The sequence below is a fragment of the Neurospora hispaniola genome, assembly GCF_033458365.1.
Source record: "Neurospora hispaniola strain FGSC 10403 chromosome Unknown B0T23scaffold_9, whole genome shotgun sequence".
NCBI classification, from domain to species: domain Eukaryota; kingdom Fungi; phylum Ascomycota; class Sordariomycetes; order Sordariales; family Sordariaceae; genus Neurospora; species Neurospora hispaniola.
Window position 1 is genome coordinate 1,419,483 of NW_026944414.1, and position 27,695 is coordinate 1,447,177.

Sequence of the window (27,695 nt, forward strand, 5' to 3'; positions counted from 1 at the left end):
CAGTCAATCATCCCAACTCTCGCTCCCCTTCATCATTAAAAAAAAAAAAAAAAAAAAAAAAAAAAAAAAAAAAAAAAGAAGAAGAAGAAGCTCAAGACCCCCGTCTCGCCTGACCTCCCCCCCTCTGCACACCACCCCCATTCTTCTCATCCAACTCCTCTTCCAGCCCATTAACCACCCTCAACGCCCTCCTCGGTCTCATCACCACACTAAAGAAACTCGGCTCCACGCCCTCCAACAGCCTCTCCGTCGAGGATACACTACCCCTTCCTTCATCGTAAAATTCCCCTCCGTCACCAGCAAGATCTTCTTCATGAGCATTAATAACCTTCCCAGGGACGGGACTTGAATCACTACTCAAAGTAGCAGGCGTGGTTCCGGTGCCAGAGCCCAGCCCGGACAAGGAGACTTCAGTCCACGGTGAAGAACCAGGGGTTCCGAACGATGATATCACACCACCACCACCACCACTACTTGCTGCTCCTGCTGCTAGCATAGGTACAGGTGGCATAGGCGGGTATTGAGCCTGCGTTGACGAGCCTAGGGATGGACGGGGTAAGTTGTTACTACCGCCACCGCGAGAAGCAGTGTGCGAAGTGCGACTACTTCCGTACCCGGATTCGTGATTTTGCGGGTCACCTCCGCCGCCGCCGCTGCCGTCTTCGAAGAACATCTTGGGTTCCATCGAAGGGATACCGCCGTAGCCATGATTATTTGAGGAATAGGAGATGGAGCTGTTCAAGGAAATTGGTCTATGGTTTGCTGCTGCTCCGTTGGAGTTAAGGGGGTCGGTAGCAGCAGACTTGCGGCTCTGCTTGCTAGTCTTTCTTCCGACGCTGCCGAACCCGAAAAAGGCCGCTAGACCGGAGGCGGTCGAGGCTCCCGGGTGATGCGGGGTGGAGTACCGGTTCGCCACGGCCAGATAGGTCTTGTAGGCGCGTACCTGGCGGCGGTACAACCAGGCGCAGTAGCCGAGGTAGATGGCCAGAAGACCCAAGAGGCCGGCAATGACGCCCGCAGCGATGAGTCCCGCCTTGCGATCCTTGCCTGTTGTTTCTGTGTTGGGATCGCTCGGGTCTCCAGGTGTGGCGGTGGTGGTGGCTTCTGGACCCCATGCAGTGGTGGTGACGGTTAAGACCGGCGGTTTACCGGTTGCAAAGGGCCCGGCAGTGGCGGAGCCCGCGGCGGGTTGGGTGGCTGTGGCGCCGCCGGAGCCGGAGCCGCCGATGATGCTGGCGACAGGCGCGGGGACTTGGTAGCCGAAGGAGTTCCCCAGGACGGAGTTTTCGGGGTGGAGGTCGGGGTCGTGGTTGAGGGCTTTGAATGAGGATTGCCAGGTGAGCGAGGTGGCGTTAAAGACGTAGATGCCGGGAGAGTCGCATGTGTTGCCGCCGGTGTAGCCGCCGACGACGATCATCTGGCCGTCACGGAGGTGGCAGGCGTGGCCGGCGCGGGCCGAAGGTTTGTGTTCGTTGTCTTCGTCGGACACTTTCACCCAGGTGAAAGATGGGATGGAAAGAATGTACATGTCTGAGTATTGCGTTTGACCTTTCTGTTGGGTGTTAGTATTAGACAGTCTCGACTAAGGTATGAACACTGATGGAGCACTTACAGCTGGCTGAAGATTCTGACCGCCGAACACATAGATTTGAAAACTTGAGAAATCCTGTGCTGAAGCAATAACGGCACAAAGATTAACCCGTACTGATGGCGCATCTCCGCTGGTCTTCTGGTGGTACCATTCCGAGCTGGCGATATCATAGACATCCAAAACCTCGAGGTTGTCGGAAAACTCATCAGCTGTACCACCCGCTAGGCCGATAAGGATGCCCTTTTCACCCCAGCCTGGCACGTATACCAATGCACCATCTGCGCGTTCGTGGAAAGCTTGATTTGTTTGGAGACCGCCTTCAGTGATATTCCTAAAGGCGCCCCATTCGCCTGCTCCCCTGTCCTCTAACCCGTAAACTGCCTCGTTGTTATATCCTGGATGTGTAAACTCGAGTAGGCTCTTCAAGTAAACCCGAGAAATCTGATTCGACCATCCAGGCGTTGTTGCGAGGTCGAGATGGCCACCAAAATACCAGCTTAGTCCCAGTTCAGGCACCGAAATCCCGGAACCCTCAGCTGATCTCTGGACAAGCAGGTTGCCCTGAGTTGAGTACTTGCCGGCAGAAGTTTTTGGTTGCTTGTACTCTGTCCACTTTTGGTTCTTGATGTCGTACTTCCAAACTGACTCCTCAGTAGGCTCGACATAGGGGTTATCGGCGAATTCACCGCCGTACAGGTAAAGATTGTTGTAGTCATTCCAGAGGTATCCCAATGACACAGCAGGGGGCCCCGAAGGCCTGGGTAGTCCCCGCAGCCGTGGTGAGCCGGTATCCCATGACTTTGTGAGATCCAGGACGTAAAAGTCGTTATCTAGCACGCCATTAGAGACGTTTGTGGTAGCTGGAAGACACTAAGGGATCATGGCTTACTCCAGGTATCTGTAGTCTGGTCTGGTGATGTTTTGGACTGACCACCATAGAGGTACAATGTCCCATTGACCGAGGCACCTTGTACGTGCACATGTCAGTAGCTTCTCAAATATGTCAGGGGCACAAATCACTCACTCTGTCCTGCCCATCTCGCGCAATAATCGGTTGAGCTATCTGTTCTTGTTTCAAGAATAGGGCCACTTGGCTGTACCACCTCTCGTATCACTCCCGCATCAGCCCCACTGAGCGACACCTTTTCACGACCGTTGTAATAACTGAAGCCCGGTATGACCACGGCAATGAACAAGGCAAGCGTTGTAAGTCTGGTAAAGCTCGACATGCCAGGAGGTGGCGCACTGGCAGTCGAGCTGATGCGTGGTCTTCTTCCCGGAGTAAGCTTCGAATACCAAGGTCTTCCAGACGAAGGCGATGTTGGTGTGGTTGGCGACTTCATGGACCCAGATTGCCTGTAACTGGCGCCGTCGTCACTCTCGTTGTCTATACGAAGTCCGGTGATCTCGCCAAACTCTCTTTCGCCCGGGTAGTGGTGGAAAGGTTGATCGGAGTCTATGTCCAATTCTTTGAATACTGACTTCCTGCCCTTCTTGATTTTCCCTGTCATCAGAGAAAGTGAGGGATGTCTGTCGGAGCCTTCACGGTTTCGATCATGAGTGTTATTGTGGGGGAACCTGGGGCGAACATGGTGGAAGGAAGGCGTCTCGGGGTTCGAAGGGCATTTTGATAGCTTCACGAATGACATGGTAACAACGATACGCAGGTACGCCAACCACAGTATCTGGAGTCATGAATTACCAACCGTCGACGACAGTAGTGTATGAAGACTTGGAAAGTTTCGCCCGGATAGACAAGGAGACGAGGTCGCCACATGCAACCCTGGGGAAGAGGGGTGGTTTGGGTGTGGCTACCGCAGGCAAATGAAGTCACAATCGAATTCTGATTTGGTGAAAAATCGATGATATGCGCACCGTATGCAATGAACGGAATACTGGAGGAGGACTTGCAGATCTGAAGATAGAGAAGTCGTCTTGGTGGTGGTGGTGGTGTTGTTGTACCTTTAAGTCTCGAGGAGAGGCGATGAACCTCGAGAACAAACAAACCCGCAGTGGAGAAAATAGGGGGAAAAGACGTTTAGCGGTCAAGATGCTGAACTTGATGCCGAAATTGTCTTCCCTTTCATTCGAATCCCGCCCTCGAGACCTTGGTCATCTAGAAGGTTCAGGTTCCAGGTTGTGGACGCATTGAGGGAACATCATAGCCTCGCCGTGGGCAAGGCCAGGTAGGTAGAGGCTAGGTACTGACCATGGCCCAAAGGGACCAGAAGAACGGAAGGCCACTAAAAAGAGTGCATTCTAGCTGCACAATTCCTGCATTTGGCGGCATATGAGAAGTGGTATTGGTGCCCATCTCGATCCAAGCATGACCTTGACGTTCGAATTTGCATCCAGAAAAGCCTATTCGATGGTTCAGTGTCCCAACAACGGATACTGGAACAAAACTTGGAAATCCGATGTCGAGCTGCCGGCTTGGTGATACCGTCCTGGACGGGCCGTCAACCTGTCCTGTCAACGTTGAGCCAGGAACCGGATGTGGTGATTGCGCCGATTGGCTGGGAGATGGTAGTGATCGGGTGGATGACCTCATGTTCATCATTCTGGGGGTTCAAACTCGCGCTTGCACTGTCGCTTGCGCTGCCAGGCCTTTGGAGGTGGGCGGAATGCCCTGGCTACCTCTAGATGCTCATGCGATTCCCCATGCGATGCACTCGCACTTCGGCCGGTAGCGTTGCGCAACGGTTGAACGGGGTTCGAGTCGCATGGGTCGAATTCGGGGACTTGCCTTGTTCTTTGAGCGGGGCTGGGGAAGGACTTGGGAGTTCGATGGTCTCGACTTCTCGAGCAAAGAAAGATGGGAGAAACCCCGGTCAAGTCTGGGGAAGATCGTCCTCAGATCGTGTGGCGGTGCATATAGTTTGAATGTGGCTAGTGCCAGCCTCCTTCCACGTTAGTTAGTTCTCCTCCACAACTTGAGTTCATCCGTCTGCTTCTGCCTATCATCGGGCAATGCCTTCGGGGGTACTCAGGCGCGAGCAAGCGAGCTGTCTGTTGTCGGTGATCCAGACAGCCTCAAATTTGCTTGGCCTTTGGGAGGACAAGCGATTCAGTTATTACTAGCCTGTGGCGTGGCAGAGTTCATCGAGCTCTAACAGTGTCAGATCACCACCGCAATGCGGGACTCGGACTCCTACCTACAGGGACGAGGAAACATGGCAATAGATAGATCAGTCAATAAGCCCAATCCAAGTTGTGTTAAGGTGGTATACACAAAACTCAAGGGTACAATGAACAAACACAGGACGGGTGAATGGGAGCAACAGTAACTGAACAGATTGATGCCAAGAAATAGCTCGAGACAACGGCAAATTTCGTCGTTCAGGGGTTGCGATTATGATTATGGTCTGCATCACAAAGACTAACCTTTCACCAAGCGCTATTGAGATTTGATATCAGATACTATACTACTTCTTTTACAAGTGACAAATTACCACCGTCTTGGAGTTGGGTCTTCACTAGGAAACACACCACCCAGAATGAAATTCTCGAATCTGCCCCCCAAGCCTCCCTCCAGACAAATCCGCGCCCTCCAGGAGGATGATGGCACAACAATCACAGTCTACCAAGCCTACCCATCCACCATCGCCACAGCCGCTGTCATCCATCAGAGACTCGATGCAAGCCCCGAGTTTCGCACCACCCGTATGACCTGGATCAAGCCCAGTTGGGCCTGGATGCTCTATCGCTCAGGATATTCTTACAAAGATCCTGGACAGGAGCGCATATTGGCTATCAAGATGAAGCGGGAGGATTTTCTGGGGTTGTTGAGAAGGGGAGTCTTGACTCATGGTACTGCTCCTCCTCATCCAGGGCCACAACAGGGGCAGAAAATGACAAGTGATGCTCAAGAACGAACAAGCGGGGAGAGTGGAGAGGAAGCAGCGCCCAAAGAAAGTACCAGGGAAAGCAAGAGGAAAGACAGGTTACAGTCGCTTGACGTCAAGATCCAATGGGATCCCGAGCGGACGGTGCGGCTGCATAGTCTGAACTATCGCAGTATTCAGATTGGGATACCAGCCGGGTTGATCAAAGAGTGGGCGCAGGATATGATTGTGAACATTGAGGATGTTACAGACAAAGCGAGAACGTTGAAGAAGATACTTGATGAGAGGCCAGATATGAATGATGAGGAATTGGCTGAATTGGGGCTGATTCCAAAGGAGACTGAGTTTGAGGTGCCAGTCGAGTTGAGAAGTCGATTAGGGATGTATCATGATGGGTTGGTGATGGCGTCGGACCCGTAGAAGGAGTGCATGTGCGAGGTGTACTTGGTGGACGAGACAATGGGGTCGATGTCCGATGTTCCTCTTTCGCATGAAGGGTTCGTGTTCGGTGTCTGCGAGGACGCTGACCGTCTCGACCAAGAACAGGGCGGAGAGAAACCGCACTGCGACAAGGGATGTGTGGCATCTATATTGTTGAAGAAATGAGTCAAGAGCGCAAAGGAGGGCAGGAACGGAATGAGAACGGGATAACATCTCAAACAGTAGCTTGAGTAACTCGGTAGTTAACTGTGGTGTATCAGAGATTCATTGAGAGACCAAAGTTCTGGAACAGTCGATAATAAGAATATTCAAGCGCAAGAAATACTCGCATCCTTCATGACCCCAAAGCGAATTTACCGAATATGCCAGACTTGAGATTGTTCAAGGTCATTGGCTCCCATGCCGCCCTTTGCATCGGTTGTTGGTACGCCATTCTTAAGTAACCAACACTCGCCATTATATCAAGTACCGAATCATGCGCCTCTGTCTTCGAGAGTATCCTGTGGGCATATCGTCCAACATGTTATAGAGTGATACTCTGGAATACCGGAGCGATCCGTACACTGCGGTGAAGATTTTGCCCATGCTGTCCATTCCGTCTCTTGGTTGTTTTCATTTCTCGTCACGCTCGCACGCTCGAGCAGTCTATTCGGCCTTATCCTCATCGCCAACAGCCACCAGCTTGCCAACAACAAGGTACTTCTCAAGAAACCTTTCCTCCCAGCCCTGGAGCGCTTCCAGTTGATCCTTGTCGAGATCGCTCAGAGTGTCGAGCGGGCCGTCAAGGTCCTTGGTAAGCATCTCCTCGTCAAAGCTACCGCAGGCGAGACCGCGGGAGGCATCGCGACCGGCAAAGTTAGCGTAGGGACCACCGGGTCCATAGAAGTTGCGGCCGCGAGTGACATCGAAGACGCGACCACGCACGGCCAGGTAAACGGGCATGTCTTTCTCGCCGTTGTACGGCAGCAGCGTCCTCGGGGTGAAGGTTTTGAACACGACGGCGGGCTCTTCCTTGGGAATGGTGGCCGGGGTATGTGGCCTCAGCCAGCTGTATGCTGTGTAGAGAAGCATGCCGAGGAGGACGAGGTTGAGGGGGGTGACAAAGGACCTGCGCGCGGGAGGGTTTATTTCAATTAGCGCCATCAGAAACGTTAAAGCAGTAGAAGCGATTGTGATGGGAAACTCTTACTCGGCATTGCCGGTTTGCTTGGCGGCTTCTTGGGCCATTCTGTTCTCGACGTAGTCCATGGCTGTGAGATTGGTGGTTTGCGATGTTGCTTCAGGCTATGGCTGGTGTTATCGTCAACGAACAATGAGCAGGCGATGTGTTCTCCCCAACAATGCCACTGTCACCGTGAGCTGTGGATGACATGATGGAAGCAACTGAAGTTGCTGCTGGCGCCGGGGGGCGGGAGTGGCGGGTCAGCCGAGGGTGGGGCTACCTCTGAAGCCTCTGCCCATTGAACGGCACAGTTCCAGTCACCTACCAGTAGTACACTACCTACTGTATAATTTCGGGGCGTTCGTTTTTAGGTTTCCGGGAAACCAGGCATAATTCTGTAAGCATACCTCTACTGCCCGAATATTATGCACTTTATGCTCGCCAAAAAATAGTGGAGGAGACATGATTATTGCGGTATGCTTACAGTTTATGCCTGGTTTCCCTGAAAGTTACCTAAAACGATCGCCCCGAAATTATACGGTACAAAGAAGGTACAACCCTCAGGTCTGCCATGCGTGGCTCGCGGGTGCACGCCCGGTGTCGGCATTCCATCCGCCGCTTAGGCTCCCGGCCCCCCGCAAGGGAATGGAGCCGAGACCTTCACCACCTGGGACTGGACTTCCTTCACTGCAACGGAGGGAGGATCAGAGCTACAGGGCCCTGAATTGATGTCTTTCGGCCCCTCCCCCCTGCTGCTGCCTTTCCTCACGACGGAATCACCAAAGCTTCTCGCAAACTTCCACTTCCATCTTTGTTCCTCAACCTACGCTAGAGGTATCCATGCTACCCACGCAACCCCTCTGGTCCCTTTTGGAGGCGTGGTGTCTGCATCATGCGTTCCTGTGATGGACCCTCACCCAGCTGAGATTATATCATCCTCCATTGTGGGGTCTCCGAACTTTAATGAAGGCAGGCAAAATGGAGTCGTGATTCATGATCTCCTGGTTCAGGCCTACAGAGTCCCTGACTGGCATTACTCTATCTCAATCAGTCTCTTGACTATGATGTTATGTACCTTGTCGGTCTCTCATGGATGCGGATCTAGATTATCACCCGGGAGTCTACGGGAGTGATCCGATAATGTCTGGTTTGTCCTGATTGACGATATTGCTAGTCACTATCAAGGAAAAGAAATGTTTATGAAGGGCGAGGCCATGGAGATTTTTTCCATTTGAGTTACTACTGTATGGTAAGATGGGTAGATTGAACCGTCACGTCACTGACGATCTCTGGCACTCGACCGAGTGTGGCCATACACAGTACAGAGTCAAGAAGCTTTAGTTGCTTGTAAGTACTGGTCCGTGCCCGGTACCTGACAGGGAGGTAAAGCTTCTGCTCGCAATTCAATTACAATACAACCTAACTTCCAGACGGATCGAACCATGGTTCAGGACTGGAAGGAAGAGCTACAAAACAACCTCATCATCGCCAACATCAAAGATGGGCGGGGAAGGTGCGTCAAAATGAGCCGAGGGGAAGCACCGCCACACACTATGACCAGAATTTACCTAGGTAGTTCTGGCCCTCGGAGCCTGGGTCCAGCTTGCCCGTCGACCCCGTTCCCCCCACTTGCACTAGTATCTTCAAGTTCCAGGTTAGTAGTGTATTACCTGCAGTCCGAAGATCAAGACGTCAGTCGGAGTCCTCATTCACGACGACATAGAGGTATGATGTCTGACATGGTCTTACCTTGGCTTCTCGTACGCTGGTTGCACAGCACCTACCTACGTGGTCGACCCCAGCTCAGCTGAGAACTGGAGACAAATCCCCTCCGCGATTCATCGGACTCATCTCGTCATCTCCACCCCCCTCGTCCTAGTAGATTAGACTGTCCTCCTCTACACTAGCATCACATACTATCAAACACTATATAACCATCTGTACATCTTCCAGCAGCCCTTCTGTTTCTAGGCCCCCGCCATCTTCCAAGTCCCCTCATCAACCTCAATCACATCATCCCTTCCATCATTTTGTTTCTTAATCCAAATCAGCAAAGATGTCCTACAACAACTTCGGCGAGCGTGCTAGCGAGTTCGGCTCCCAGCGTGGTGAGTTCGGCTCTGAGCGCGAGAATGAGAGACGGGGCGAGTACGGCCAGGGCTCCTCCAACTACGGCTCTGCGGACCGTGACAACGAGTACGGTTCTTCCAACTATGGCTCCAACAACCAGAGCTATAAGAATGACGCCGGCTACAAGGGCAACGCCGGTGATGACGAGCCATCCCGCTACGGCTCCAGCAACAGCTATGGCTCCGAGAATAAGCACAGCGGCTATGGCTCTAGCAACAACAACAGCTATGGCTCTGACAACAAGCAGAACAACTCTTCTGGTGACGGCGGTTTCGTTGGCAAGCTTACTGGTTTCATCGGCGGCTCTCAGAACAAGAACGACAACGACAACCAGCAGCAGTCCTCCAACAACGAATCCAAAGGCGGTTTCATGAACGCCTTCAACAACATGGCCGGTGGTGGTGCCAAGGGTGAGAAGAACGAGGATCTCCTGGACAAGGGTAAGTCAACTCACATTTTTTTTCACTGATCCCTATCGTAGAACAATACCCTAACCAACTATCTCTTTTCACAACAGGCATCGACTTTGTCCAGGAAAAGTTCCTCGGCCAGGGCCCTCAGGACAACGAGAGCGCCGTCGAGCAGGCTAAGGACAAGATGATTGCCCAGACCATCCGCGATGGCTACAAGAGCTCTACTGGCAATGAGTTCCCTATCAAGAGCAAGGATGACAACAACTCGGGCAACGAGAAGAAGTTTGGTCTTTTCTAAACCGATTAGGTCTTGATGTCCAAGCAAAGGAAAAAGGCTTGGTTTGTTTATGGTGATTGGGTTAATACTCTTTGATGGCAGAGAGTGAAATTAGATACCTGAGTATCGTCACGAGTTTACGACATTTCTAATACCTACCGGAAAGGAGACAAGATAAGTCCCTTAGTTTCTCTCACGTCCCTGAAGTTTCTCTCTTGATGAACATTGTTTGCGATCTCGAATTGAATTTAGCTCTTGTACTCGTTCCTCGTTCTGTCGTTTATTTCCCGAAGCTCTCCGTCCATCATGCCTTCTTAGCTCCACTCCTCTCCTTAGCAGCCGAAGCCGTCGTGGCCATACTAGCCATAAGCTCGGCATTTCTCGCCATCGCCTCAAACCTAATCGCTTCTTTCTCCGTGTAACTCTTGGTCTTGGCGTCCGTCGAAGTCGCCCGCGCGGCAGTGAAGTCGCGAGTGATGTCCCGGAGCTCGGAAGCGTTGGAACGCCAAGAGGCTGCCATTGAGGAGCTGGAGTGTGGGTTGGAACTTGTACTGCAACCAGATTTAAGATTGGCAGATTTGGAACGAGAGTTGGAGGAGGTGGAAGAGTTGGAAGAGCTGGGGTTAGATCTGTCGGGACTGGTGACGTAGAAAGAGAACTCGGGGGCTTGGTGGGGGTGTGGCATTTTTCTGATTGTGTTGTTTTCGAAGACGATGAGAATTTTGTAGACGCGTGGTGTCGAGGGAGTTGTTACGTATAACTGGAGGCATGGATAAGGGTGGGGATGTGAGATCACTTATATTTGTGTCAGTCTGGCGGCATCGTTCAAAAGTAGAGGCTTGGGGAAAGGGTCCATGAGGACAGCACGGCTGTGTAGTGGTGTGTTCTTTGTGGCATGACGGCAACATCATTGAGTGGCTAGCGGGCTGGTGACAATCTTCTTTGTGTGGGTGTTTTTGGGGTTTATGGCTTTCTTACCGGGGAACGCGGATCCTTTCGCGGATCCTTTCCGAGTTTCCTTTTCTTTGTCAGTGGTTTCCCGTTACTGTCACTGCCACTGCTTTCGAGTGGATTTTGCGCTTTGACTTTCGGCCGATGATGCTGCTGGTGACTTGAAAGGAACATGCCGTTCCAACTGTCGAGTGACTTGGGAACGGGTACACTATCCGGCTTCGAAGTCCATCACCACGTTGACAGCGACTTCTCTACGGAAGACACTAGGGGGACCTGAAACACAAGTCAGTTTCAGTTCCTATAAAGAGGCCTGGTGTAGCTTGCTACTTAGGCCACCAACACAAGATCACGATCTTTGTTCCTCATGCACAGCCCACTTAGTCCACAGGTTCAACCTACTATAAATTTCTAGTGATTCCCGCAAGGATAGTAGTGTAGTACCTGGATTCGAAGGTCGTTCTATCGTTGTTCGTAGACGCAGGGACCCCAAAGAGCCGTTACGAAATGCTGTCTAATATGCAGGTTTGGCGTGGCAGTCTTCAAGTCCCCTGTATGGTATCAGAGGTAAAGCAGGTTGGTGTGGGGGAAGAACGTGTCGGTTCGATTCGATGCGATGCGGCTCGTCCATAAATAAGTGGAATCCCGGGCTCCGGATTGAACTCCGTCGATGCAACGTCCGGTCTCGGAAAGTCCGTCCGAGAACCATCAAGGATGCATGGCCTTTCTTTTGTAAGGCTGAAGGTGCAGTGGCAACACGGGGGAAGGTGGGGAACTCCCCTGTTCCAAGGGCGTGTTCGTCGACTTGGAAATCAGGATTCGGAAATGGTTTTGGAAGTCGAGAGATACACTACAAAGCCGTCCAAAGCATTGCCCGTGACCACCATATCTGAAACTATCTCAACTTAAAGCTTTGGAAATCGGACTTGGAAATTTGGTCGCCAAGTCTAGCCTTTCGACCGCGACGAGGCTCATATCAAGCGCTAGAACTTTTAAGCCATTTGCAGGTCCAATGAGCAGTCGGAAGTTGTTAGTAGAAAGTGCCTCCAAAAAGATTCTTCGATCAAAAATCAGCCCGTTTCTCTCGAAGTACCTAACAAGGACCACATCCCCCCCCAAAAAACCATTTCCGAAACAAGTCCATTTCCAGGTCGACGAACACGCCCTAATAAACGGTCCCTCCGCCTCAAGTCGCTACGTACTTAAGGTTATGTGGGGCTCGGCAGCTGGGGTCAAGGCGTCGGTCCAGGTTGAATGGAAGCAGGACCGCCATGCAGTTCCTCCCGTCCTTGGTGCCTGCTGAGGTGTCACTGGGGCCATTAGCGATTAGGGCCAATCCTACAGCGGCTGTTTGCCAGTGTTACGTACCTATCTCAAGACTACAGGCCAAACCGCAACCGTCAGCCAAACAGCCGGAGCCGGCCCGTCACAGTCTTCCCTTGAGGGTTTCCACTTATCTGCGACTCAACAACAGGCAGCCGGACTGGGCCTTTTCCACTTCCATTCTCTTTCTCTTTCTTTTTTTTTTTTTCTCAGGACTCCGCGCCTCGCCCTTTCGTCCACGCACATCTTGTCAACCCGTCACTGCCTGTCGCTCGCTCGCTCGCTCGCCGTGCTCAACCACAAATCATCGAAAGAACGCTGCCAACAGAATTCTTTTGTCGTTGAAGTCGGAACCAAGGAATTCGATTTCGACCGCTTTCCCGTAGGTTCTGTCGCGCTCGATCTGAAATCCATCGAAGTATCTGTAATCCCCGACGACAATACCTCCAGCGTACCGACCGTGACCCGACTGTTCTGTTCTGCGGCGACCTCACTCGAGTGCCTCCTCGGACGCCTTCACTGGTAAACCAGAGCAGTCACGCCCAAATTCAGCGAGACAAGCCCATTTGCAACAAAGGGCTTTGATCACTCTCGTCCAAAGCGGCGCACCAAATCAATCGAAACTCGGGCGTCGCGCGTCCTTCCCCGCCTTCGATAATCTTTCGACCAATTTTTTATTTTCCGGCTTCTGGATTTACCGCTGCAGAAACTTGAACCCACAGTCCACCTGGGTCACGACCATTTTCCCATTTCGTCCAGATAGTCCAAATACACAGTCCCGTTGAACAACGCCCAAAATGACCGATTTCATCATTCCCAAGCCTCCGCAACAGGAGAAGTTCAAGGAGAATCTCCAGAATCTCCTCATGTGCCCGGAGTGCAAGGAAGATCCGCCTCACCTTGTCGAAGAGTTCTCGTCAGGAGACATGGTTTGCGGCTCCTGCGGTCTTGTGCTGGGCGAGCGCATCATCGATACCCGCTCCGAGTGGCGTACTTTCTCCAACGACGACCAGGGCAACGATGACCCCTCTCGTGTTGGTGATGGTCCCAATCAACTGATCGATGGTGACCAGCTCCAGACCACTATCGCGTTCGATGGCAAAAACGGCAAGAACCTGTCCCACCTTCAGAACAAGATCACTCAGGACAAGAACTCCAAGCAGCTTATGCAGGCCTATCGAGATATTCAGGGCTTGACGGACAGCATCAATGCCGGTACCCAGGTGGCAAATGCTGCCAAGCACATTTACAAGCTCGTCGAGGATAACAAGGCCCTCAAGGGCAAGTCTCAGGAAGCCATCACCGCTGGCTGCATCTTCATTGCATGCCGCCAAACGGGAGTGCCGCGTACGTTCCGTGAGATCTACAGCCTGACCAAGGTTTCGAAGAAGGAGATTGGCAGGGTTTTCAAGCAGTTGGAATCCTTCCTCCAGAAGATCGGAGGCGAGGAGCATGCAATCACGACCAGCATCCCCACCTTCAACCAGCAATACCAGGGCAAGGGATCTACTACAGCTACCGAACTTTGCGCTCGTTACTGCAGCAACCTCAACTTCCGCAACTCAGTTGCGGTCGAGGACGTTGCCCGCCAGTTGGCCGACAAGACCAGCACTATTTCGGAGCTGGCTGGCCGTTCTCCCCTTTCCGTCGCCGCTGCGTGTATCTACATGGCATCCCACATCAGGAACGAGTCACGTACATCCAAGGAGATTGCGACAGTGGCTGGCGTTAGCGACGGAACCGTCAAAACAGCTTATCGTCTCCTCTATAACAAGAAGGACAAGCTGCTTGAGGAGATCTTCCCTGAGGGAGTGCCAAACCTCGACAAGCTTCCTGCGAACTAGGGGCCTCGGGTGCGCGGGTAGTTTGGATAGAGTGTTGGCTCTGGGTGGGCAGCTCCGCTTCTTAATTTCCACGGGACAGAATCGCGGCGTGACAGCATTGCGTTTTCTTAAGCTTGGCAGGGTGGTCAGCCTCACTGAGATGACAAGGTTATCCTACTGAGAACGTGGTGGCTTTTGAACTTTGGTTTACGGGCAAAAGACGATCCACAGGCACGTCCGGATTTTCGAGAAGCTTGGAAGCATATTGGTGGTCGGAAGAGAAGCAGGTTATCGTATGCCCAAGATAGGGCTGGTGACTGCGGAGGCTGGTCGCAGTGCGGCAGGACAAAGGGGCCTGGCACACTATGAGAATACACTAAAATGGAAAACGAGGTTAGATTGGTCAGCTTCTACCTAGGCATATCGGAAGGACATTTGCGGGTTTGAAAGTTGATCTTACCTCGAGGCATTCAGGGGAATTCTTTCGTTATTTGCTATTCGACTTGGCACCGACAGGGACTTGGGGAATCAAGATAGTTAATACAAGATATCAATACTCACCATTTGGAAAACATGAGAATGTGTCCATAAGCTCGAATCCAGGACTTCAAAGGGCCCGGGATGACTTACACAGTACAGTACTTGGTTTATTTGGTTGAAGGGCTCTGTCGTCGCACCGTAAAGAGAATCACAGTGCGCTTGTTCACTACACTGTACACGCCAAGTGGGTCAATGGGCAGTCGCTTCACACGCAAACCACCACTAGCAGGACTGACTACAGCGGCTTCACGTCTCCCACCTCTCAACCGCGTCTCAGTAATTTTGACATCGTCACCTCCAAACCCCAAACGCAACTCAACCGTCCGCCTTATTCTGCGCCGACACTCCAAACCCCGATCACAGCTTACCACCAAGCATACAATACGTTACCTTCGAAATTATGCCTTCCCGGCGATCAGGCCGCGCAGCCGCGAAACGCGCACAACAGGCCCTCGGTAAGTTACTCGATTTCATCATCGTTTATCATTTGGCATTTCCTCCCTCCCTTTGCTTGTACAAATTTATTCCATACATTGTGATCCACTCCAACGAATGCAGCAGCCACGCGCAAATCCTTTCATTTTTCAAACAAGCAGTTGCTTATCAAAGCCATGCACAACCAGAAAGCACCCCAAAGACATTCGAAGGCCTAGACGACGAGGATGAGCCTATGCCCGATGCCGATCAAGACGACGCCGAGCCATCACAACGAGACGGCGAGGATGATGTCGAGAAGGATGACGAGTCGGGTGGTGACGGACACGAGGAAGAGGAAGCCCCCGAGGAAGACGAGTCGGGCAAGAGCCCAAGCCCTCCCCCAGAGCCTGTCATCCGCCGCCGACGCTTGGGGCGACCACCCAAGAACCGACCTCCCGACTGGGACACTCTGCCGATCGAACCCCCCAATCGTGATGAAAACGCTCCTCGCCGTCGCGGTCGCGGAGGATGGAGAGGCAGAGGCGGCCGCAAAGGCCAGCATTTTCAACCAACCCAGCAATCCATTGACAAAGATGGTACCGTCCTCGACATTATCAACGACGAGGTGGACCTTCCCGAGGACCCGGAGGGTGAGAAGAAGGTTGATAAGCTAGGAAATCTTCAGGATGGCCGCGAGTATCGTTGCCGTACATTCACCGTCCTTGGCCGTGGAGATCGTCTATACATGCTTTCGACCGAGCCAGCACGTTGTGTCGGCTTCAGAGACTCGTATCTCTTTTTCACGAAACACAGAAAACTCTACAAGATCATCGTTAACGACGAGGAAAAACGGGACATGATCGAGCGGGAAATCATCCCACACAGTTACAAGGGCCGTACGATTGGTATTGTGACAGCACGTTCAGTGTTCCGCGAGTTTGGCGCCCTAATCATTGTCGGCGGACGAAGGATCATTGATGACTACGAAGTCGCCAAGGCGCGTGAGGAGGGTGTCGTTGAGGGCGAGCTCGCCGATCCCAACGATATTTTCGAACCAGGCAAGCCTTACAACAAGAACCAATATGTGGCGTGGCACGGTGCAAGCTCAGTTTATCACTCGAATATACCGTCAGTACCACAGCAAAACGCCAAGGTTGCCCCAACCAAACGACGGGTTGCTGTCAATGACGTTAATTGGCAATTGGAACATGCTCGCGAAGCCAGGTAGGCATTCTCTTCTTCGGCAGTTTCCTCGCTACCGGATACAGGAACGCTAACATCTCTTCTACGCAGTAACTTCAATAGCATCCTCACCAGCGTCCGGCGCGCCAACCTGAATGGTGTCTATGACATTCACACCAACCAAATGCACTACCCGCACATCATCCAACCTACACATGCCCGTATCACGCAGGTGGTAGACTCTGAAGACGCCTCGTCATCGTCCTCAGACCTTCCTCCTGTCAAGCCCTCCATATCCCGCAACTTCCTCATCACCGACGTGGAAATCGAGCTGCCACCCGCTGGCATTTCCCCGGCCGCCTACGAGGTACCCTTCCGTACATCGCCCGCCGATCGGGCTGCTTCCGCGCGTGCCGACTTCCTTGCCCCCTTCAAGGGCTTGAGCGCCGTACCTGACGATATCAGGGATCTGCTGCCCGAGGAATGCAGGAAAGCTTTCGACAGTGCAGTGAAGAATGAGGAGGAGTGGTTCGGCAAGTGGGGTGACGAGAAGGATACGACGTGTCGCCGCGAGCCGGTGATCGATAAGGCTATCGTGCCTTATAGTATGAATATCATGTGAGGAGACATTGTGGACTTTCGACAGATGTCGCGTCTGAAGACCTGTACACAGACATTAGCTTGTTGTTCTGGTTTGGATACAAGCTTGAAAACGTGATGACCAATGCTCTATTGCATTTGGTCAGTTCAGGCTCAGCCATTCACCTTCCACTAGTCTAGTAGACTGCATTGGAACTGGTATGGACGTGACGGAGAACCACACTGAAAGGGGTTTTCTGGGGATATCTTTATGCTCTCTGTATTTCACTTTCAAAATGATGAAGGTTAAGGGGCCCGGATAACTTGCGATACGCTCGGGCTGGGAGCAACCGAAAAAGGGACAACTGTAACGAAAAGTGGAAACCAGGTTGGTCGTTGGGGAGGTGGTGCTCATCCATCATTGATTTTCCATTTTGTTTGCTCTACTGGATTCATCTCAATGCTTATCGACGGGTCGAGTATCTGCCAGCTGAGCCATTGCGGGTTAGAGCAAGGGAACGAGGAAGTGTTTGGTAACTTCTTGTCTATTTATAATATACCCAGCTTGTAGACATCTTCTCAAGTTCCTCGGTGTACTTTCCATGGTGTCCATGGCTGCGCTGATCAGGGCGATTGGAGATTGGAGATTGGTGAGTTGAACTTCGTCTCACTCATGAGACAACGACTGAAGCTACTGCTGCTGCTGTCTATTATATCAACGTGACCAAACCTAGGGCCACATCATCTTATGTTGGGTAACGACCATTCGATTTGAGTGGAGTACACATGGCGCTTTAGCCTCGACTGCTATGACTTCTGCTTCCAACGTTGAGCGTGATGACCCTTTACGCCGTCGGGCAAACGTTCATTACAACTTCAGCAAGATGCAAGTCTCATGGATTAATACATTCGTCGATGTACCTGCGGTCAGTAGCTAGGGGTACTAGGGGACACTTGGCTGAAGCAATGGTAACACTTTGGTCTTCATAAACGGTAGACAAAGCGCACTGGTGGGGGATGAATAGTTGGCCTACAAGCAACGAGGAACGCCCGATCGGGTTACTCATTCATCTTAGGTTAGTCCAGAGCAAGGAGACTCCCGAAGAAAGTGGACCGTTCACGTACGGTGAAGATGGAATTGTATAAACAAACTAGCTGCCCAAGTAAACATTGCCTGTCCTCCTCTGTGCTCTTCATGTGCAACAGATGAACTGATGTAAAGAACATAACTTGAGTAACCGAAAGTATATCACCTAGTTTCTGTGGACATTCATCAGCGGCTCAAGTACACGTCTGCTCTTCATTTGCACAGTCCTCAGTCTTGGACATTTCATCATCCACAGCTATTGTGCTGACCGACTTTGTCGACCGTCTATTTCGTCCCTCTTTGGTGTGTCAACTTTACTGTATCTCCAGCTGCGGGCGACTTTGACGATAGTCACTTTTACTCTATGTATAGGTATAGGCTGGGCATCTATGTAGCGGCACCACTCAGACTCCAAGACTCCAGCTAGCAGGCAACTTTGTTTATAGGACTGAACCGAAAGGAAGGCCTTCATTCCGATTAACACTTTGCTATCAAGGTGATGCAGTAGACAACATTGGATATACGTTCACTGGACCAAGCCAGATTGGATGCCTAGACCATGAAAACTCAAAGCTTTCTGCCTAGGCTAGAGGTACGTAAGCTCTGTGAGGTAGTAGCCAGCTGATGACGATATCTGCTGTTATCATCGTAGCTGTCACCGCTAGGTAACTATCAGGGATTGATATGGCAAGCATCTCGCTGCCTATGATGTTCTCGCCAGGTCTTTACGTCTTTGGCCTTAGCTTGGGTCATGACGAACACAACTCGGCCACTCTAGATCTTACCAAACACCTAGCCTAGGGTAACCCTCCGACTATCTAATGTTAGCCTAGCCATTTACACCCGTGAATTCTCATGTGTAGTAAGACACACATGAGAATGTCCTCGTTAGAGGTGTGGTGTTATTACCTACCTGGACAGTTCCACCAACTCTTCTGGAGGGAAAGCGGCTAGCTAGCCAATGTTCCCCGGTACACTACCGTGTGGCCGGTAGCGAGTAAGTGTCATCTGGCAGACGAGTATTAAATATCATTTCATTTGGGTCATCGTCAGTTGCGGGAAATTTTTCAGTTCTTCCGTATGATAGAGCTATCTGCCAGTTCATTGACGTAGAAGAGAGATGGAATGATAGAGGATCTCGATGACGGACAACAAACAACACAGACAACCTGGAACCGGACCGATTCAGAAGTAGTAGTTCTTGAATGAGGGATTCGGGTGTGTCAATTTAGGGAATACCTGCCCACATTGCCTTTTCTATGTCATTTACTCCAGGTAATCTTAACCGAGCCGAACAGGAACATGCAGTTTGTTGTTGAAATGATCCGATATGGTACATTTCTTCGAGCTTCACCTGAGTTGACTTTGGGGGAGACTTGGCAGGTCCGCTCCGGTGTCCGGAACGGGCAATGTATGGTCGTACCGGTTAATTTCTGCACATGGACGACTTTGAATTATCCTCGAAAGAAAAATCACCGATGATGGGCGAAATATAAATCCCCAAGCGTATGTATCACGAACTCGTCTACGCTCGTCATAGCAGTTCGAATGTGTTTTCCTAAAATCGAAAGTCATCTTTTTCATCTTGGCAAACTGGGAAATTGAGTTTGCCACTCGAAGACGATAGAAGTCGAATACGTAGGTCGGTTCGCAGGGTGGGATTTGGTTACTACCGGAACGTGGCTGAGTAACTATACCTTCCTTCTCCCATCGTGAAGATATCCGAGCTTGGGCCGGTTTGTGAAACGATGTAGATCAAGGCCAGAAGAGCTTCCCAAATTGTGTCACATCAAGAGTCGTAATCGATGTACGTAACTGTGTGAGTCAGTTGCAAGGCGTTTGTACTTTGTTGATCAGCTCGTCGGTCTCCTCAGTAAACCTCACCTTGCAGAGAGTGAGTGCTTGCAAGCTGTCAACGTCTGGCCACGAGGGGAAGAAATGAATTATTATTGCCTACCTATCGTGCCTGCCATCACAACAGTGGCGACGATCTCATTCGTGGGGAGGAAGAATAAATCCAGGGACTACACGTGTACCATAGCATACTCTTCGAGATCGGCATTGTAGAAGGGTCAAGAAAAAGGAAAGGGTTCGTTCTGACAAGGACTGCATTACCCCCCCTCCGGAAATGGGGTGCGCGGAACCGATACCAGATTTGGTGAGAATTGCAGCTATTCCTGTTAGTGACTCGCCTATCCCATTTCACGGTCACCTACCCTCCTACCTACCATCTCTCTCCCTTGCCCTGCGGGAAGATGCTTCTAGATTGGTCCGCCATTCCAAGACACACACAACGTGGGAAATGAGAGATCAGCTCAACCTGCGACCGTTTTGTGCTCCAACACCAAGACATGAGGGTTCTTATGTCTTGCCTGCCGCCTTGGCTAATAGCCTGAACTGGCCCGACTTGTAATTCGATATCTCATGTTGATTGCGCCATGAGTTTGGGAATAGGCATCGTCAGCACTGCCTCGTCCCCTTCAATGCTGTCAAGTAACGGGTCCAAGGAGGATCACGGTTCCATGACACACCTCTGGATATGTACCCAGCGGATTTTTAAAGGTCAAGTCCCTTGATTTGGTAACTCGTTGGTCCCTAACCGCCTGCGGCTTTCCTCGAACGTAATGTAACGTCTACGCAGAAGAGGGGACAAGAATGCTAGGCAGAGAGAAGGCCTCAAAAAGTCGAGCTGCCAGTGATGAAGAGGGGATTGAATTGTGAAGTACCTGCGTGCAAAGCGGAGGAGGAGGGACCTTGATCCGCGCCATCTGGCCTTTGATGGTACACATCCCTCTGCAATGCATGTATATAGTGTAGGGTTGTAGGAATGAGTTTACCTTTCCACCTTTGCGCCGTGACTTCCAGATTGCAGGCGATGGAAGCGCCCGATATGACCCCTTCCATGCTACGTAGCAGCGAACTGTGTTTTGTCAGCTGCATGAGACTCGTACACTGAATTCCCTCCCCCACTTGGACGCCTAGTGGGTTTCTCTAAGTGGTCACCTCATATCTGATTCATGTCAACCAACAGACCGACTGCCGTTCGCAAGCAAAAAAGTCTTGCTAGCCACGAGGGTACGCAGCAGCCTCGAAAGGGATTAACACATTCGCAGCGAGGCTGTTCGTCTGCGGTACCTAGTACGTATCGTAAAGTTACAATTTCCCACAGAGCGGAAACGTGGGCGTGAAAGAGGTGGCTGCTGATGAAGCTCCTTCCAACTCGGGGTGGGAAGAAGGGCCAGTCCAAGCCATGTCGTGGTGATGGTGGAGATGATGCCAGTCAGACGGCTATCACATGATGATCACGGACCGGACGGAGGACGTCTTCTTGTTGGGAAACCCGAGATTGATAATGTGCGCTACGGCAGGCCACCAGAGTGGTCCACACACAGAGTGTCGTTGACGCACATGGAGGCATCAGGGTCATCTTCTGTCATGTTGTATCGGCCTGTTTTTGGGAAAGAAGAGAAAAAGAGAAAAAAAAAAAAAAACTTTCTTCACATCATCGACCAGGTATAACCCGGAACTTCAGGGATTGCCCGGGGGGCCTGGGGTAAAGATGGAGAAAAAGAAGAGATTGCGGCATATAATTTTTTTTCTTCAGAGCTTCCTCCCGAGGACCCGATCAGAAGCCTCTCGACACGCTACTGTAGCTTCATTTCGACCGAGTCGCATCTCCGCTTTCCTCTTGGTGAAGGGTTCCTTGTTTCTGCCCAAACCCACCACACCAAACGCCGATTCTGGCCAGGTACTGTAACTAGTGTACATACGTACCTCTGAAGAGTTGCTCGTCCGATGAATCCCAAAGGACACGGGCGCTCTGATGATGAGCACAAGAAGGACAGCAGTGCCACTTAGTGCTAGAAGGACGTGCGCAGGGAGACCGGCAGCCACCAGACACTCGGGGCACAGGGCCGGAGAATACTCCGATGAATCTGCAAACGGAAACTTCCGGACGGAGACGGACGCGGCGTGCCAAATCTCTCAACTTGGACCTCCGGACCAGACCACAATGGCACGCAGGGACATTGACGACGACGACAAACGACACGACAATGATTCGTCTTGGCCTATTTTTTCTTTCTTTTGTTTTTCTTTCTTGTTTTTTTTTTTTTTTCCCTGAATACGCCCGGATGGAAAAAGTGCGTCTCGATTCCCCAAAGTGCACCTTCAAAACTGCACACGCCCCATCCCCGCACCGAGCGCTTTCAATGATTCCGCTGCTTATCGACAACGCCCAAGCATGGTCGCTAGATTTTATAGGCTTGTGATCGTTCTGACTGTTGTGAAGCTCCGCGGTGTGTTTTATTGAAGAGCAGTCGATAGTCTCGAGGCCGCCGCGAATGATGGATATGCAACTCTCGGATTGAATTCTGCCTTTTGGAGCGTCATAATATGAGGGTAGTTTCGGCTGATTTTTACAGGGTTGAATAGGACAAGGGGACGTCACCATCCAGACAATCACCCACACTCGTTCTGGTGTTGGGCACGTGAGGCTATGGTCCCGTCATCGCAGTGAAGACTGAGACCACCCAGTGCTTGCACAGCCAATGACATGATGCACCTCCATCACTGACCTAGAGTTCATCCGGGGGTCTCGGGGTGCTGAAAGAGTTACTCAACGCCAACGGTTGCCAAGTGAGAATTGTAGTGTAGTGTAGTGTAGTGCAATTTGGAGTGGATAACGTGGCTGCTCTCCAGCAAATGAGTAAGCAGCAAGAAAGTCACTCAGAGCCAACTGAGGGTTGCGTTCTGACAACAATGACAGCCATGCATCGTCTGTGCCGCCGCCGCCGGATACCACGTTGTGTAGATTTATTTCCTCTTGAAGAGGCAGAATAGCTCTCGGGCGCGTCGTTGACTGTTGATATGGGTTGCAAAGTGCTCAGTGCCTTTGCGTTCCCGGGTGTATGCGATTATATACGAGTGTTGTGCCTGAGTCCTTAATTGCCTGTGCTGCCGACTCTTCACCGTCAAAATAGATTCGAGTTCGGCCAAGCCAGGACGACGAGTTCGAATAATTGACAGCAAATGTAATAGCTCTCGATCTGGTAATCTTACCACGGCAACTTTGCTGCTTCTTTTTTAGCAGCTCTGGCAGCGCCGTAGAAGACGATGACGGTCATGTCTATACACACTTTTTTTTTTTTTTTTTTTTTTTCGCCTTGTTTTGGGTTAATGTTGTAGGCTGAACTTACAACACTGCCGGCATCTACTTTATTAGCGTGGTACCGCCACCTCACAATATTTGAATGGCTGATAGTGGGCACACCAATCATCTGCTGTAGGAAAAATAGAGTAACCGCCACTTGCAAAGTTCACCGCGCTAACAAAGCGAATGCCTGCAGAGGTCTACTGCGTACTATGTATGCCCTTGTGACCTACATAGCAGCTATCTGGCGATCAGAGCCACTTCTCCCATACACTACACTACATTACAGTTCATTACTACTGCGTAGTTTGTTTGTTAGCGCGGTTCCTTTACGACAGAGGTCTACAAAGATACATAGAAGAATGACGGGAAATGCATTGTCAAACGAAAAGTTGGGTAACGTATAACGCGTCCAAATATATCTCTGGTTGATACAAGCAGTTTGGTAGAGTGGTAGTTGAGTTGCGTAGTGTACTAGAGTGCGTGTTGAAGTCTCGCGCCAACGAACAAAACCAGGGGTGAACTGCAATCACCAAGTCGATCTTGATGTGAACATTATTCCTGACTCACTGGTGTGGTGTGAGGTGTGTTGACTTGAAGAAAGCGAATCGAAAAGGCTGGAAGGCGTCCCCACTTGTAGCGTGAATGTCCGGCTATGGCCATTCAGAAGTGAGGAAAAGAAAAAGAGCCGGCCGAGACGCATAGAGGCACAGAGAGTCCGGGCAGTTAGCGGAGCTATCGGCCCTTGACCGCTTCTCAAAAGATCTCTGGTGCCATTGAGAGCCATGGTGGACGCTGTGCTTTCCTTGTGCAATCCGCTTGTGTCTCGCCACAAGGGGGCGCATCCGGAAACTGGGTCAACGCCATTCTCAATGGACATGGGTGTCCCGAGGGGCTGGAGGATTTGAAGAAGTCCCCTGACAAGCCTGCGACTGGCCTTTCCTGGTCTGTTGTCTTCACATTCGAAGTGAAAGCCGGTTCCATGACTCGTGCCGGAGAGACGGGTCGTGATGGCCCGGCCCTGAGAATGAGCCACGGTGCCCATGGCTCACCAGTAGTATACACTACTTATAGATATCATGGTATGGCTATATTTTGGCAGTAATTTGGTCACTGCTCGGTACCCTGACGTCCTTGGACAACCACAGCAGAGAAATCTACTCTGCTTGTTGTAAGGTAGCTCCCGGTTCACGGCGGCGATGATGGAAGAGTTTGGCATACCTCTGTGGGTCTCATACTGCGGATTCAACTCCATTCCGAGGTTAGTCTCGAGTCCAGGCGACCCTGAACCCTGACCAGGCTCTGCGCTGCCCGTGTTCCTGGAAGCGTGTGAGAGTGAGACATGCCTGGTCTTCCTTCGTCAAAGCCAATGTGAGTGGCCTCGGATAGACACAGTGGGCGCAGTGGGCGTGGGTTGGTGGTGGTGTCGGCGCCCAGCGAGCCTAGCCAGTATAAGGCTAAGTTATTTGAAGATCCCCGTTCCGATGTGGCATTTGGTGGTATTTTTGGACATTAACAGACTCTGGATAGCTAATCTACTACTGTAGGGACATCCACGAGGTCGTGAACCCTTTCTTTCCGGACCGCTTGGATGACTCGTTCTGGTTATCACCGTTGGACAGGCGTTGCAGACGGCCGCTTGAAACGATCGAAACCCAAGTGCTCTAATAAAGGCACTACGGCAGGTGGTGAGAGAGAAGGCAGCCTGTAAATTGCGGAGGACTGAATCCGCTCCACGACGGGGAGAAACTATTTTCGGGTTTAGTAGCACCGTTGATAATTTGGAGGTACTTACGCTACTTATCTTTAAGCGACAATCGCGGCATGATTACCCTCAAACGAGGGCGGAATCCGAAGAGGGGGGTTGCGCATGCCGTGCTCGGTGTATCACAGGAAAATAGGAAGGAGTAAGGCACAAACTCTTAAAGGTGCTCTAAGCAGAATGAGCGCGCCGGGTACGCAGGACGACCACGATCATCAAAACTGAATCCAATGAGTACAGAGTTGCAATGGAGACAACATCCACACGCACATGGAATGGATGCGGAATTGTTCCAAGAAACGAGTACTTATATAACCCGACCCCATACCCAAAGCTTCCTGACCCAAGTGGATACGCCAAGACCGACCCCACACTATAAAAAATCTCTCAGCTGACCATCACCCCTTTAATACATCGTATATATACCTTTTAACTTTCCCTATAGAAAAATAACCGGCGCTTTTAATCCTAATAAACGAAATTTACCTACGAATAAGAAACGCACAAATCCGAACAATATCAACCCGAACTCACCCTTCTATAAACCTTCCGCAATAATTCGCAATAATACTTACATAATCTATCCCTAATTAATTTCTAATTTATTATACTCGATATAAAATAAACACTTACCCTATTTTTAACACTAATACCTTAACTATTATTACTAGGTTCGGTTTAATTAAATAGAATAATAAAGTATTTAATAAATTATTTATTATATTCGAATTATAGTAAATTACTAGTATAATAGCTGAATTTAATAAATTAAAAGATTTAAAGGATATAACCCCTCTTAATATTATAATACCTAATAACCTCCTAGTAAATTTTGTATTATATTATTGATATATCCTAAATATATTCCATATTAATTAATAATTAATTTTATAATATTAATTATATAAAGGTTGAGACTATAAGTCTAACGTTTATTTTATTTAATAGTATTAATTAATATTCTATTTTTATTAAAATAATATATTATATAATTACTATTTTAGAATACCCCGAATCTTCTATTCTTGGTGTAATATACGTTATAAACGTTAATAATTTAACCGAAGATTAAGTTAAGGCTCCGTAGAGCGAGGTATATAATAGTAGTATTTTAAAATAAAATAGTAGTATAAATAAGGTTAATATTTAATTACTCTTTTATATCCTAGATTTAGTATTATATTGCGAAGAAAATGCTTGCGAAGGAAATTTCCTTTAGCTATTTGAATAACGTTGTTTGTTATTGTATTATATATAAATGTACCGGTATTAAATACTATGAATATTTAGATTATAGAGTTTGGTAGGTATATAAATAAGGGTTTATATTTATAATCGACGAAGAAATTATAAACCATTTATTTCAAATCCGCCTTTAATAGGATAAAGTCCCTTTAGCTAAGCGAATTATTAAGTATAAATTTATTTATAATTTATCTCCGGCTTTAATTATATTACTATAACCTAATTAACGATAATTATTATTTATTAATATAATTTTTATAATTAGTTAGGTATAAGCGGCTAAAATGCGTTGGGGAATATAGGGTTATAAAGAATTGAGGCTATTTTATAAATTTATTTAATATATAAATAAAATATTTCCTATCTAAAATATACTTCATATAATTAGTATTACTTATATTCCTAATTTATTTCCATTAAAATAATTATTAATTATATTCGCTATTGGTTAAAGTGTTAGAATTTAAAGCCGGGAGAGAGGATATATTTTTTTACTAGCCTCCCTAATAACTTTAATCGATTCTAATTAAATATTAAGCTAATAATCGAAGGTTATTTAAAGGACTCTATACCCAAACTATTGTATATTGAGGTATGTGCTAAAATATATTTTATATTAGTAAGAAAGGTTAGATATAGTAAATAGATTTTTCCTCTTTATTTTAAATATTTATTAAAGATTTATTAGTAATAAATTAAAAATCGAATACCTATAAAGATATAGTGCTATCCAAATTTAAAATTGCAATATTATTATTAATACTTACGTTCTAACCAATACTAAAACTATTCTATATATTATTATAACCTCCTATAGTCAATATATATACCTACTACTACCTCCTAATAAAACTCTTCAATATATTATTAATAATTTAATAAGGGTTTTATAGAGAGTAGGAGACCCTAATATAATTTAGAGTAAGTAAATTTCTAATATCAATAATATATTAAAGATTGATTATTAATTAATTTATAATTTAGCGACTTTAACTTGCAACCTATATTTTATTTAGTTTTTTAGCGAATACGGTATAAATATTATTAACTAAGTATATATAAGTTTTAATAATATTAATAGGGTTCGGTTAGTAATTAAAAAATATTATACTCTTATTTAGTTATTAGGAATTTCAAGCCTTAAAACTATAATATACGAATATTAATTAAAATACCAAAATTTAAATACTCGTATAAATTTATATACTAGAGTCTTATTAAAAGTAAATCGCTAAATTTTTTTATTAAATAGTATATTTAAAAAATTCTTAACAATAGAACTAATTTTATAATTATTTATTTTTTTAAAGAGCAGGTAGAATTCTTTTGTAAAGGTTTTATTAAATCCTTTAAATTAAATATAAATTATAAATATCTTTCTAGTATATAGAATAGAAAAGTTATATAGGGCTTCTACTTAGAATAGTTAAAACGATATAAATTATTGAATTATCCTAAATTTATCCTTAATAAATTTTTAATAAATCTTTAATTACTATAACTTTCCCCTTTATTCGTATTTTAACCAATACTAATTCGCTGAATATATACGCCCTTATATTTAAAACCGTATTTAAGATCTTCGAAATTAATTATAGATATATAATAAAGTAGCGGGAATTGGACGGAAAGGGTTTTTATAGTATTATTATAAACTAAAATTTTAAAATACTTATAAGTAGATTTTTTATTTAATATTCTATTTCTAATATATCTATATTAACTCCCGGTTAATTAATATAGGGTTTTTAATATATATTTCTAAAAGAGATTAC

The 27,695-nt window shown here is 48.5% G+C and overlaps 8 protein-coding genes across 8 annotated transcripts; 4 read left to right on the top strand and 4 right to left on the bottom strand.

The window, feature by feature from the left end:
• Positions 1–91: 91 nt before the first annotated feature.
• On the bottom strand, positions 92–3,349 carry B0T23DRAFT_448964 (uncharacterized protein; the record flags this gene model as incomplete). The annotated part of the gene is made up of 4 exons (XM_062841064.1): positions 2,616–3,349; positions 2,481–2,558; positions 1,613–2,421; positions 92–1,552 (listed from the first exon to the last, which is right to left on the bottom strand). The coding sequence occupies exons 1-4, from the start codon at positions 3,238–3,240 to the stop codon at positions 92–94; spliced, it is 2,973 nt and encodes a 990-aa protein (XP_062688871.1). The 5' UTR covers positions 3,241–3,349.
• A 1,581-nt stretch (positions 3,350–4,930) lies between these two features.
• Positions 4,931–6,189, top strand: B0T23DRAFT_246213 (uncharacterized protein). The gene has a single exon (XM_062834127.1). It carries the CDS (start codon positions 5,089–5,091, stop codon positions 5,854–5,856), a length of 768 nt encoding a protein of 255 aa, XP_062688872.1. The 5' UTR covers positions 4,931–5,088; the 3' UTR covers positions 5,857–6,189.
• Positions 6,190–7,418, bottom strand: B0T23DRAFT_246212 (cytochrome b5-like heme/steroid binding domain-containing protein). The gene is made up of 2 exons (XM_062834126.1): positions 7,067–7,418; positions 6,190–6,985 (listed from the first exon to the last, which is right to left on the bottom strand). The coding sequence occupies exons 1-2, from the start codon at positions 7,123–7,125 to the stop codon at positions 6,523–6,525; spliced, it is 522 nt and encodes a 173-aa protein (XP_062688873.1). The 5' UTR covers positions 7,126–7,418; the 3' UTR covers positions 6,190–6,522.
• Positions 7,419–8,973: 1,555 nt separating this feature from the next.
• Positions 8,974–10,022, top strand: B0T23DRAFT_246238 (uncharacterized protein). The gene is made up of 2 exons (XM_062834128.1): positions 8,974–9,609; positions 9,687–10,022. The coding sequence occupies exons 1-2, from the start codon at positions 9,096–9,098 to the stop codon at positions 9,878–9,880; spliced, it is 708 nt and encodes a 235-aa protein (XP_062688874.1). The 5' UTR covers positions 8,974–9,095; the 3' UTR covers positions 9,881–10,022.
• On the bottom strand, positions 9,893–10,683 carry B0T23DRAFT_246250 (uncharacterized protein). Its single transcript, XM_062834129.1, has one exon. It carries the CDS (start codon positions 10,542–10,544, stop codon positions 10,164–10,166), a length of 381 nt encoding a protein of 126 aa, XP_062688875.1. The 5' UTR covers positions 10,545–10,683; the 3' UTR covers positions 9,893–10,163.
• Positions 10,684–12,930: 2,247 nt separating this feature from the next.
• On the top strand, positions 12,931–13,977 carry B0T23DRAFT_399674 (cyclin-like protein; the record flags this gene model as incomplete). The annotated part of the gene is made up of 1 exon (XM_062838437.1): positions 12,931–13,977. The coding sequence occupies one exon, from the start codon at positions 12,931–12,933 to the stop codon at positions 13,975–13,977; it is 1,047 nt and encodes a 348-aa protein (XP_062688876.1).
• Positions 13,978–14,752: 775 nt separating this feature from the next.
• On the top strand, positions 14,753–16,777 carry B0T23DRAFT_246299 (chromatin remodelling complex Rsc7/Swp82 subunit-domain-containing protein). The gene is made up of 3 exons (XM_062834130.1): positions 14,753–14,951; positions 15,120–16,137; positions 16,207–16,777. The coding sequence occupies exons 1-3, from the start codon at positions 14,897–14,899 to the stop codon at positions 16,715–16,717; spliced, it is 1,584 nt and encodes a 527-aa protein (XP_062688877.1). The 5' UTR covers positions 14,753–14,896; the 3' UTR covers positions 16,718–16,777.
• A 4,641-nt stretch (positions 16,778–21,418) lies between these two features.
• B0T23DRAFT_246346 (uncharacterized protein) lies at positions 21,419–22,349 on the bottom strand. Its single transcript, XM_062834131.1, has one exon. The coding sequence runs from the start codon at positions 22,212–22,214 to the stop codon at positions 21,519–21,521; it is 696 nt and encodes a 231-aa protein (XP_062688878.1). The 5' UTR covers positions 22,215–22,349; the 3' UTR covers positions 21,419–21,518.
• Between the last annotated feature and the right edge of the window lie 5,346 nt (positions 22,350–27,695).